Source organism: Colobus angolensis, unplaced genomic scaffold, assembly GCF_000951035.1.
Source record: "Colobus angolensis palliatus isolate OR3802 unplaced genomic scaffold, Cang.pa_1.0 Scaffold34, whole genome shotgun sequence".
Taxonomy (NCBI): Eukaryota; Metazoa; Chordata; class Mammalia; order Primates; family Cercopithecidae; genus Colobus; species Colobus angolensis.
In genome coordinates this window covers 4,271,973-4,283,428 of record NW_012116710.1, presented here as the reverse complement: position 1 = coordinate 4,283,428, position 11,456 = coordinate 4,271,973, and the positions used below count along the sequence as shown (strand labels likewise).

The 11,456-nt window shown below is 40.9% G+C and overlaps 2 protein-coding genes across 5 annotated transcripts in view; one reads left to right on the top strand and one right to left on the bottom strand.

The window, feature by feature from the left end:
- ZNF540 (zinc finger protein 540) overlaps positions 1 to 10,637 on the bottom strand; it is a 19,278-nt gene extending 8,641 nt beyond the window's left edge. The window contains exons 1-4 of one of the 2 annotated variants that reach the window (XM_011952358.1): positions 10,372 to 10,595; positions 6,716 to 6,796; positions 5,426 to 5,552; positions 4,076 to 4,171 (exon numbers count right to left, since the gene is read on the bottom strand). In XM_011952358.1, the coding sequence (XP_011807748.1) occupies positions 4,076 to 4,171; positions 5,426 to 5,552; positions 6,716 to 6,724 (232 nt within the window). In that variant the 5' untranslated portion in view covers positions 6,725 to 6,796; positions 10,372 to 10,595. Of the gene's footprint in view, positions 1 to 4,075; positions 4,172 to 5,425; positions 5,553 to 6,715; positions 6,797 to 10,371 lie in introns of both variants that reach the window. The other variant, XM_011952359.1, reaches the window with a different exon arrangement.
- Positions 10,638 to 10,674: 37 nt separating this feature from the next.
- Positions 10,675 to 11,456, top strand: part of ZNF571 (zinc finger protein 571) — a 29,919-nt gene continuing 29,137 nt past the window's right edge. The window contains exons 1-2 of one of the 3 annotated variants that reach the window (XM_011952361.1): positions 10,675 to 10,726; positions 11,151 to 11,252. The gene's annotated coding sequence lies outside the window, so the exon portion shown is untranslated. Of the gene's footprint in view, positions 11,385 to 11,456 lie in introns of all 3 variants that reach the window. The other 2 variants (XM_011952360.1, XM_011952362.1) reach the window with 2 other exon arrangements.

Here is an 11,456-nt window from a genome sequence, read left to right as displayed (position 1 = left end):
GCTGGGATTACAGGCATGAGCCACTGTGCCCGGCCCAGTTTCTTATATACACTTATATAATCCATGAATCCCACCCTCAGGTGTTTTACCCAAGATAACAAAGCATACATTCAAACAAAGACTTGTAAACAAGCACTCATAATAGCTTTATTCATACTCATGAAAGACTAGAAGCAATTTAGATGTTCATAAACTGTTAACAAGTAGATATGAAATACTATTCAGCAAGAAAAAGGAATTAACTACTGAGACTTCTAACTACTTGGATGAATCTCATAAATATCAGAAGTGGAAGAAGTATGACACAAAATACTGCATACTCTGATTTATTTGATATGAAATTGTAGAAAAGACACAATTAGGGAAAGAAGGCAACTTAGTTTCCTGTCTCAAGCTGTGCTGAAAATGGGGGAAGGGTACTGACTGTAAAGAAACATAATGGAAAGTGTTGACATGGTGGACATATTCTAGATCTTGACTGAAGTGGTGATGATTTTACAAGACTCATGCATTTGTCCAAAATAACTAAATTAAACAGATAGAATTAATGAATTTTATTGTATATAAATCATATCTCAATAAAGCTGATTTGAAAAAAAAAGTAAGGTTCTTTTCCAAAGCTCTATGTAATGCTCTAAACAAAATAACCTGTATATTCCAGAATAAAAAATTTTAAGGAAACTATTAATTCCTGTATTGACCACAGAAGAAATAAAAAGCCTAAGCAAATGAAATTCCATTGTGAAACACCTATCCTTGCAATTTCATAGACGTCTATAAAAGTTTTATAGAACAGATCATTTTAAAGTTAGTTTAGCTACTCAAGAAAAGAGCAAAAAGAAAAGTTATCCTTTATATAAAATCATGATAAGCAAAACAACTAAGCAGAATTAAGAATTTTAGAGGTAAACATTTTTAAGGAAGAATGAAAAACTATCATGATTTGCAAATGATCTGATTATGTACAACCCAACAATTTCAACTAAAAAAAACTGCAAAGAAAATACAAATCAGAATTTGGCTTGATATAGAAGAATCAATATACTGTATAGAACTTAATAGCCTTTTCTTCATATTTTAAAAAATACATTATTTTTTACATTGATAGATAAAATTGTATGTATTTAGTCTGTACAACATATTTTGAAGAATATATACATTGTAAAATGACTAAATCTGGTATACAGTAAATAATAAATGTTAACTGTTATTATTAACTCCTGATTAATAGAAAATAAAAAGTGAACGAGCTAGTGAGATGCAGGTAAACTGAACACCAGTATTCAAAATATATTTACATCTTTCACTTCAAACATAACTCTCCCTTCCTTCCTGCCAATTCTTAGCTGATGATCTCCCTTATTCCTCTAATAAAAATGAAGCATTGAAAAGAAATACATAATACCACATCAATCAACCCACCTATATCTATTGTCGTATCTATAGTTCTCTAAATTTTTCTTGTGCACTGGATCCTACCTCCTTGTCCTCCATTTTCCATAATTATCCTTCCCTCTACTACAATTTTTCCTCTTTCTATAGAATCATTTTCATCTTAAAAATCTCACATCTTGAAATAGACTCCTGGCCAGGCACGGTGGCTCACGCCTGTAATCCCAGCACTTTGGGAGGCCAAGATGGGCGGATCACCTGAGGTCAGGAGTTCAAGGCCAGCCTAGCCAACATGATGAGACCCCATTTCTTTCTTTTTTTTTTTTTTTTTTTTGAGGCGGAGTCTCTCTGTCGCCCGGACTGGAGTGCAGTGGCCGGATCTCAGCTCACTGCAAGCTCCGCCTCCCGGGTTTACGCCATTCTCCTGCCTCAGCCTCCGGAGTAGCTGGGACTACAGGCGCCCGCCACCTCGCCCGGCTAGTTTTTGTATTTTTAGTAGAGACGGGGTTTCACCGTGTTAGCCAGGATGGTCTCGATCTCCTGACCTCGTGATCCGCCCGTCTCAGCCTCCCAAAGTGCTGGGATTACAGGCTTGAGCCACCGCGCCCGATGAGACCCCATTTCTACTAAAAATACAAAAATTAGCCAGGTGTGGTGGCAGGCGCCTGTAATACCAGCTACTCGGGAGGCTGAGGCAGGGGAATTGCTTGAACCCAGGGGTGGAGGTTGCAGTGAGCCGAGATCGTGCCACTGCACTGCAGCCTGGGCGACGAGCAAAATTCCATCTCAAAAAAAAAAAAAAAGAAAAAGAAAAGACTCCCTACATCCCGTATCCTCTTCTAGCTACTAACCCCTTATCTAGTTCCCTCCTAACAGAATTCCCATTAGAAAAATCTTCTGTCTCACTGTCATCACTGCCTCACCTCCCATTTTATTTCAGTCACATCTGGCAGGCTTTTTTCACCTCCAACTCCACTGAAACCTTGTCCTCTTAACACAAGGTCACTAGCTTCTTCCCTGCCATATCCTATAGGCAATTTACAGTTCAGTGGACCTCACAGATAACTACTCCCTTTCACTTGAAACATTTTCTTCATTTGACTTTTTTGGTACCACTCTCCAGGCCTACTTGTTCTCAATCTACTTGCTGCCTCCTCTTCCTTCTCTAAATAGAGTGCCCCAGGCCTTAGTCTTTTTCTCATCTGGTTCCCTTCATTCTATGAAACTCATTCGCTAAAGGCAGGGAATCAGCAAACTTTCTGTAAAGGACCAGACAGTCGATATCTTGTGCATTGTGAGCCATATGACTTCTGTCTCAACTACTCAACTCTGCCATAGACAATACATTAAATAATTAAGTGTGGCTACGTTTCAATAAAACTTTATTTACAAAAATAGGTAGTAGGTCAGATCAGCCCTAAGTGATCTCATTCAGTCAGTTCATTGGCTGGACACCCAAGTTAATATAACTTGTCCTACCATCTCTCTGACTGTTCAACATCTCAATTTTGATGACAAGTAGGCATTTTAAATATATATACCTAAATCAGGACTCTATTTCCATCTTCCAAGCTATCTTTCCCATATGTCCATCCCAGCAAATTATATACACGTAGCTGCTGGTTCACCTATGATTTCTTGTTCACTCATACCCCATGGCATGTCTGTTAGCTCTACTTTCAAATTATAAGATGAATACAGCATCTTCTTACCACCCCTCACCACTACCATCCCAGTCCAAGCTACTATCACTGCTAACCTAGACTTCTGAAATAGCCTGATAACTGATCTTTCTACTTCCAATCTTGCCCCTGTTTAGTATATTCTTCACAGAGCATCTACAGCAATCATTTAAAAACATATTTTTGATTATGGCTTTCAATCACTCTTGGAAAAGAAAAATCTAAATTTCTTACTACGATAAACAGAACCAGACCTGGCCCCTGCTCAGCTCTAAACTCATATTTAGTTACTCTTCCCCACTCTGAATCTGCTCTGAGCTTCTTCAAGTTCTTCAAACACACAAAACTCACTTCTCCACTGTGCTTGGAATTATTATCTTCCGGATATTCACGTGGCCTAAGCCTATACTGCACATCTCTGCACATATATTCACTCTTTGAAGAACCTTCCCTGGGCAACCCACCTAAATTAAACCTGCCCAAACTCTATCTCCTTACCCTTCATAGGTTCCTTTCATAGCATGCATCATTATTTAATATTATATATTCATTTGTTTACAGTTTACTATGTATCTCCCCTACTACAATGTTAATTCCATTAGTGTGGGGAGGTTTTGGCTTTATTCACCAAGGTACTGATATATGCTGAATATGTGAAAGACTGAACTTTTAGACATTAGAAACAAGCACACATGTCAATGGAGAAAAGATAGGAGGCAACTGATTGCACTGGGAAAGCACATTCTCTTTAATGAAATGGAGAGTAATACAGGTGGAAACAAAAACAAAGACAGGTGGTAAGTAGGAGCCAAGGTGACGTTCTTTTGATAGTTCATGCTAAGATGATCTGTTTTCTTCACTGTCTTAGGCCTTTTCTCCAAAGGCCTGAGGCCTCTGAGAGGAACTCCCTACACAGCATGCAAAGCCTGTGTATGCTCCCTCACCAGCTGGCCGCGACTGGCAATGAGGGCTTCCATCTGCCTGACGAACTCTCAACTCACCTGGGTACTGTCTTCCTGTCACATCCCTCACCACCACGCAGGGCTCTTTCCCTTGCTCCAATAAGGTAATCACATCTGGCTTTGAGCCAGAATATCCTGCTTCCAAGAAAGAAATACAAGAATATATAGAAGTAAAACATTGCACGTTGAGAAACATTTTGAGACTTGGTTAAATTCATATGGATCAATGTGATTTCGATAAAGACTTCAGAAAAAAACTGACAGGATTAAAGAATATTCAACTTGGTGTAGCCTCAGGATCCCAGAGAATAAAGAAACTTGATGGGCAGGGGAATTAAAATTCATCCAGGAGAATTTTAATTCATTATAGAATTAAAACTCATACAGACTGGGTCTATTGAGAGGCAGTAGTTATTGAGGGCACAGACTCTGAAGCCAGATACGTGGGTCCAAATTCTACTCTGCTACCTATTGACTAATGATTGTAAACAAACTGGTTAAATTCTTTGGGCCTCGGTTTTTTCATCTATAAAATGAAAACAAAAGTAGTACCTTTTCTTTTCTTTTTTTCTTTTGTATCTCGTAGCTAATACTTAGAATGGTGCCCAGTATACAGTAAGCACTCTATTAGCTATTATCATTTTTGTTGTTAATTTACTTAGAGCAAAACAAGAAGCTTCCTAAGATATTTCTAGGTTCTTGCTAACATATTCACTTAAAGTTAGATGCTAAGTTAATAAATTTTATTTTACTGTAACTAATTTCAACTTTTATTTTAGATACAGGGCCAAATGTGCAGGTTTGTTACCTGGGGATATTGTGTGATGCTGAGGTTTGAGGTACATTTGATCCCACCACCCAGGTACTGAGCATAATGTCCAATAGGTAAAACTTTCAATCACAAATCAGTAAGAGAAAATGTTTGTTTTAGGAAGTAGAATGCATTCACTTTAATTTTAAGTCAATTTTATTGGTCTGAACCATGGCATGTAAATTGTAGACCCTGGGTGGGGGTGTTATCCTCGCAGGCGTGTTACCAAATAACAGAGCATCCATAGCAATTCTGAACTCAAATGCAATGTAAAACCTGATTTCATTGACATTGGCTTTGGAGTAAATGCCCCAAAATTCAAATGCAGTCTCTTAACTATTAAGGGAGAAGCAACTACAGGAATGGATTAAGGAACATTTCATGAGGCTCAGGGAGGTATGGTGAAAATGAAAGCATTTAGTGGAAGTGCCATTCACAAACCATCAAAGTTCAGTCCAGTCCTTGAGGAAGAGAGAAGAAATTCAGCTAGTTTCTTAATAATATCTCCTAAATTTGTGGAAGAGAAAGCTACTATTTCAGAAAACAGAGTCTACATTATTTGGCATAGGTGACCTTACCCAGTGAGACCAAGTTACTATAATTCTCCAACATCACATCTCTGTACAATTTCCTCTGAGTAGTGTCCAGGTACTCCCATTCCTTCTGAGAGAAGTCTATAGCCACATCCCTGAACGTCACCAATGCCTGAAACCATAAACCAACATATTACCAGTGAAATTACAGAACAAGTATTTTAAAAAGAAGCAAAGGAGATAAAAGGTTTCATTGCAGCAAGGGGTACTATACTAAACTCTAGGCTGGGGCTGAAAGCTTATGATAAAGAGAGAAGAAAGGAACCAGGTGTTCTAAAGCAGAGTCACCTCATTTTCTTGAAGAACCCAGCCAATGTATGCAAAATTTCCTGTATATTATGGGGTTCTTCACTCAAAACATTTCTGGAAACAAATAAATGTTTCCCAATTGAATTAAATAGTGGATACAAGCAAATAAACTATATTTCTACCTCAAAAATTCTCAATAAATTATTACTTAATAATAAATACTTTAAGAAAACCACTTAATAAATAACTTAAAGAAAAAAGAATACTATATCCTCTTTTTCCTTTATGTTTATCTATCTATCTATCGATCAATTGATTGATCAATTGATATGGGGATCTCGCTCTGTTGCCCAGGATGGAGTACAGTGGTGAACTCAGAAGTTCAAGGCCATAGTACCTCACTGCAAATCTGGGAGAATATAATTATCTAATATTTATGTATCTGGATGATTTTTTTATAAGCACTACACACCTTCTTTGTTCTTGAGATTAAGAATACTGATGTAATGAACCAGAATCATACTCATGTCAAGACTAGCACATTCGGTTTAACCACAAAATGCATCTTACTATGGGTTTTCACCTCTGAGAGTCTCAGGAAAGATCCCCTGACCTCTCTATAAGCAGGCCCCAACCACATACTGAAACTGAGGCCAATCATTATTAAACTGCATTTTATCTACAGACACAGGATCTGTGGAAAACTGCAGTGCTTTCCTATGTGTAGTCAAATGAGTCCATTCTTGGTTTCATTACACCTCAGATCCGACAAAGGATGGTAAAGTACCTCCATCTAGGAACTTCATGTCTGTCTATACCTGCTCTAGACAGAGACTGAGTACCCTGAATGATCTGGTCAATGTGCACATGGATACTGGTTAGAAAAGAAAGGGGGCACAAGGGAGGAGCTTGGGAATGTGGGGATTAAGAAAAAATTATGTTAGGAAGTGTCAGCATAAAGAGCGAAAATGTTCACATGATCTTGAAAAACAAAAGAATCTAAAGGAAAGAGAAACTGTAACTTACATGGGCCATGGTTTTAGACTCACAAGAACTGCTCAGTCTTCCACAGGATTATTCTGCTGGAGAAGCAAAGTTCTGAAAAGCCTGAGTTAGAGAAGAAAAAAATGAGGCAATGAGACTAGGTTTGCCTCAGAGGTAACAACATGATATAAATTAATAATCTTTTATTTTCCACTGTTGCTTCTAAACACTTCCCCTACACTTCCCTGACCTCCCTCCGACACACTCTCACCACACCAAGGGAACCTGGCTGTACGAGGATGGACACAGTGCAGAGGTTCTCCTGCATTAGAACACACAACTAATATTTCAGCAGGAGAGTTCTGGGCCAATCCCCACTATGAGGATACTGATCTAGGCCCAAGGCTGGGTGTTCCGAACTGCCCAGAGTAGATTCTCTTCCCTCGATTCTCACCATCCAAAGGGGACAGACCACATTGTCCAAAGCAGACTGCCTTCATGGCCTTAGGAGCTTCTTGGCTTCCCCAGACTTAAAGACGAAAGATAAAACAGACTAGGAGTTTGCAACCTGTGGCCCATGGGCCAGATCTGGCCCGCCCACATGTTTTTGTAAATAAAGTTGGAATAGAACACAGCTATGCTCATTTGTTTACTTCTGACTATGGCTACTTTCAGAAAGCTACAACAGCCAAGTTGAGTAGTTGCAATAGAGACTGTATGGGCCACACAGCCTAAAATACTTCCTCTTTGACCCTCTATAAAAACCATTTGCTGGCCGGGCATGGTGGCTCACATCTATAATCCCAGCACTTTGGGAGGCCGAGGCAGGCGGATCACCTGAGGTCGGGAGTTCAAGACCAACCTGACCAACATGGAGAAACCCTGTCTCTACTAAAAATACAAAATTAGCTGGGTGTGGTGGTGCACGCCTGTAATCCCAGCTACTCAGGAGGCTGAGGCAGGAGAATCGCTTGAATCTGGGAGGCGGAGGCTGCGGTGAGCTGAGATCGTCCCATCGTACTCCAGCCTACGCAACAAGAGCGAGACTCCGTCTAAAAAAAAAAAAACAAAAAACAGTTGCTGATTCCTGGCATAGACAATCCATGATGGCCTTTATCATTGCAAAATTATACTTGCACACTGGGATCCCTTTTCCTAGCCTGAACTAGAACTCCCACAATCCTCAGCGCTCACCACTCCCCATTTCCTTCAATCAGAAGAGTCCCCAGGGTCCCTGCAGGACATCATTCACCCTCCCTTCTCCCTCAGTACTCAAATTAGAGGGAGAAGTAAGTTTATGGCCCTGGAAGCAATTAAAAAAATCAACTTTTATGTGATACATACCTTATATATAGATATTTAATCCTTAGAACATCTCTACAGTGTCATTATTATCTCCACTTCAACATCAGAAAAACAGAAACCTAAATCCACTGTTAATAAACAAGACATCTGAGTTCTGAATCCACAATTCTCCAACTACAAAGCCAGTTCTTTTTCAACTGTGCTCTTGTCACTGATACCCAGAATTTCTTATTATGCCTAATAAAACCCGAGCGTGAATAATGACTTGGGTTTAATGACTAAAAGCTATTAAATGTTGCTACTCATTAAGATAATATACATTAAAGTGGCAAATAGCATTTTATATTTACAACACGGGAACATTGAAAAGACTGATAATAACATGTTGAACTGGAGTAAAATAGATGACCTCACACCATGTTATATACTGGTGCAACCTTAAAGAGGGTAAATTAGAAATTATATTAGCAGGCCGGGCGTGGTGGCTCAAGCCTGTAATCCCAGCACTTTGGGAGGCCGAGACGGGCGGATCACGAGGTCAGGAGATCGAGACCATCCTGGCTAACACGGTGAAACCCCGTCTCTACTAAAAAAATACAAAAAACTAGCCGGGCAAGGTGGCAGGCGCCTGTAGTCCCAGCTACTCGGGAGGCTGAGGCAGAAGAATGGCATAAACCCGGGAGGCGGAGCTTGCAGTGAGCCGAGATCGCGCCACTGCACTCCAGCCTGGGCGACAGAGCGAGACTCTGTCTCAAAAAAAAAAAAAAAAAAAAAGAAACTATATTAGCAGAATTTAATAATGTGAGCCAGATGGTTCAGTAATCTCACTCCTATGACCCTAAGGAAAATAATTATATATGTTCACTAGGATATATGCAGACAGGTGCAGATAGACTAATTTTAAAATGGAAAAAGCTAGATACAAACATAAATAGACTTCAATAAAGAACAGGTTAAATAAATTCTAGTGTATCCATATAATAGAAAATAAAGTAGCCATCAGAAATAATATAGATTGGGAGTCTGCAAACTTTTCCTGCAAAGAACCACATAATAAATATTTCAGGCTTTGTGGGCCAGCTGGAGGATCCCTTGAACCCAGGAGTTTGAGACTGCAGTGAGCTATAACGGCCCCACTGCACTCCAGCCTGGGTGAGACAGTGAGACCCTGTCTCTTTAAAACAAACAAATATAGTATCTGCAAAGTGCAATAAAATGACGCACAATAAAATGAGGTATGCCTACATTATCATTAATGTTGATACGAATATCTTCAAACAAGAGGGAAGAAAGTACATTTGTCTATAAAAGGGCAACACAACAGATCCTTGTGGTGATGGAAATGATCTGTCTTGACTATCAATGTCAACATCCTGGTTGTCATATTATACTACAGTCCTGCAAGATGTTATCATTGGAGAAGACTAAGTTGAGGATAACACACAATGTCTCTATTATTTCTTACAACCTCATATGAATCTGCAATCATCTCAAATTGAAAAAACAACTTAAAGAAATTTTAAGAATTTCATTTTCAAATATTTGCTAGATGAATTAAGTTTTTACCCCCTTCAAATCTTGAAGGCAAATTAATGCTCCAGGTTGTACTGTTCAATAGGAAGACTGCTAGCCATATATAGCTGTTTACATTTAGATTTATTAAAATTGAACACAATTTTACAAATTTGTTCTTCAGTCAAACCAGCCACATTTCAATTTCTCAGTAGCCATATGTAGCTAGTGGCTGTTGTATTGGAGAGCACAGATACACAAAATGGAACCCAGTTTTGCAGAAATTGTTAAAAAGCATTGTTCCAAAGTGTTACACGACTGATATCCTCACTTTACAGGTGAGAAAACTGAAGCCAGGAGATATCTGTATAACACAGCGCTGCACACATCGTGCTCATTCTCAGAATATTATGCTCACACACTTCTTCCCCCACATCCACTGCCACAAGTGAATTCTCAATGAATCATTCACTAAATTTATATAATTTCATAGGAATGTATTTTAAATTCATGACCATGCAAAGAAAAATCCATTTCTTACAGGATATAAGATACTCAGTCGCAGGCTGAATCTGATTAAACAGACATCACCCTCAAAGCTATAATCAAACCATTCCCAAGACCCTTCCGCACACAATCCTAATGCGCCAATAATAGTCTCTCTCACAGTCTCAAGCATAATCTGAAGCACATCACACAGGCATGGCCACTATCCACTCTGCCCCCACAGAGGACACTCGGACACGGACACGCGAGCGCACAGACACACACACACATGGCCGTGAAGAATGCGTCACACTTGCGAACCCCGGTGAGCAGCAACCCGGTATCGTGGCCACTGCGTCACGACCAGAGCTGTCAGAGAGAAATCCAGACCTTACCTGACAGCCTTTTGCAGTTCTTCTAGCCCGGGACGACATTCACCTGAAGGCACCACGGCAAGATTCAACCTCTTTGTGTGAGATTCTCTGGAATTTCTGGGGCGTTACTTGAGTATAATGAAATAGGGTAGGCTCAGACCATAGTAGGGTAAGTCCCACAGTTTGAGCAGGGGAGCCTCAGGGATCGCTCTGTTCTGGAGCGCTGGACCTGATCTTAGCCGCTGGGCCTGCGCAGACACGACCCGGCCCGTTTCCAGTTGTAGACTACGTTTCCCGAAGGCCCCTGCGTCGCTGCGCTCCGTCGTACACCTACGCTGTTACGTCTTGACGCACGGAGCCTGTCTGCGCCGGGCAGGTGAGTGGGCGGCCTCACCGGGAACCGCTCGTTGGTTTTGGTTTGGCGCATTGAAAAAGAAGCTCTTGTATGGTGCTGGGCATACTGGTGTCCTGACTTGGGCTCGGTGCTGACAGGAAAGGGACGGTGCTCTAGGCTGATTACTTATGGAAGTCGGCCTTGCGGATGCGGAGGGGTGTCGGCACCGTCACTTTGGTTCTGGGAGCGGCGGGGGCTTGGTGCTGCTGGTTGTGTTCCTTCGCTTCGAATTTATGAGTGTGCGCCTGGAGCCCCTGTCCGGGGATAAAATCGGCACCATTACTTTGGGATAGGGAGCCTAGAGAGAGAGGCGGTTGTTACTAGTAGTGTTCCTCCGCCCTGGACGTGTGCGTGTGCGCTTGTGCGGCCGCGGGGTGGGCTCTCTGCCCCCTCGTAATGCTCCTAGCCCTTGGCCCCTCCCGTGTCGCAGTACTCATCGTGTGACACACGGACAGCCTTACGCCAGCTGAGAATCGTGCGGTTACAGCTGCTGCAGTTCCTTTGCAGAGTAAGAGGCTCTTTTTGAAGTTTCCCTGATGGTGAGGCTTTACCTGGGAAGTGTCTTAGGAAGAAGACCACTGTTAAAGATGTCCCATTCTAGCTTGAGAGCCCTGTGGGGAAGACTAATCCTTTTCTAGAGGTTGGTGTGATCCTAAATTGTTTTGTCTGCTCCGAGAGCTCTGATGTTCTATGATTTTTTTTTTTTTTTTTT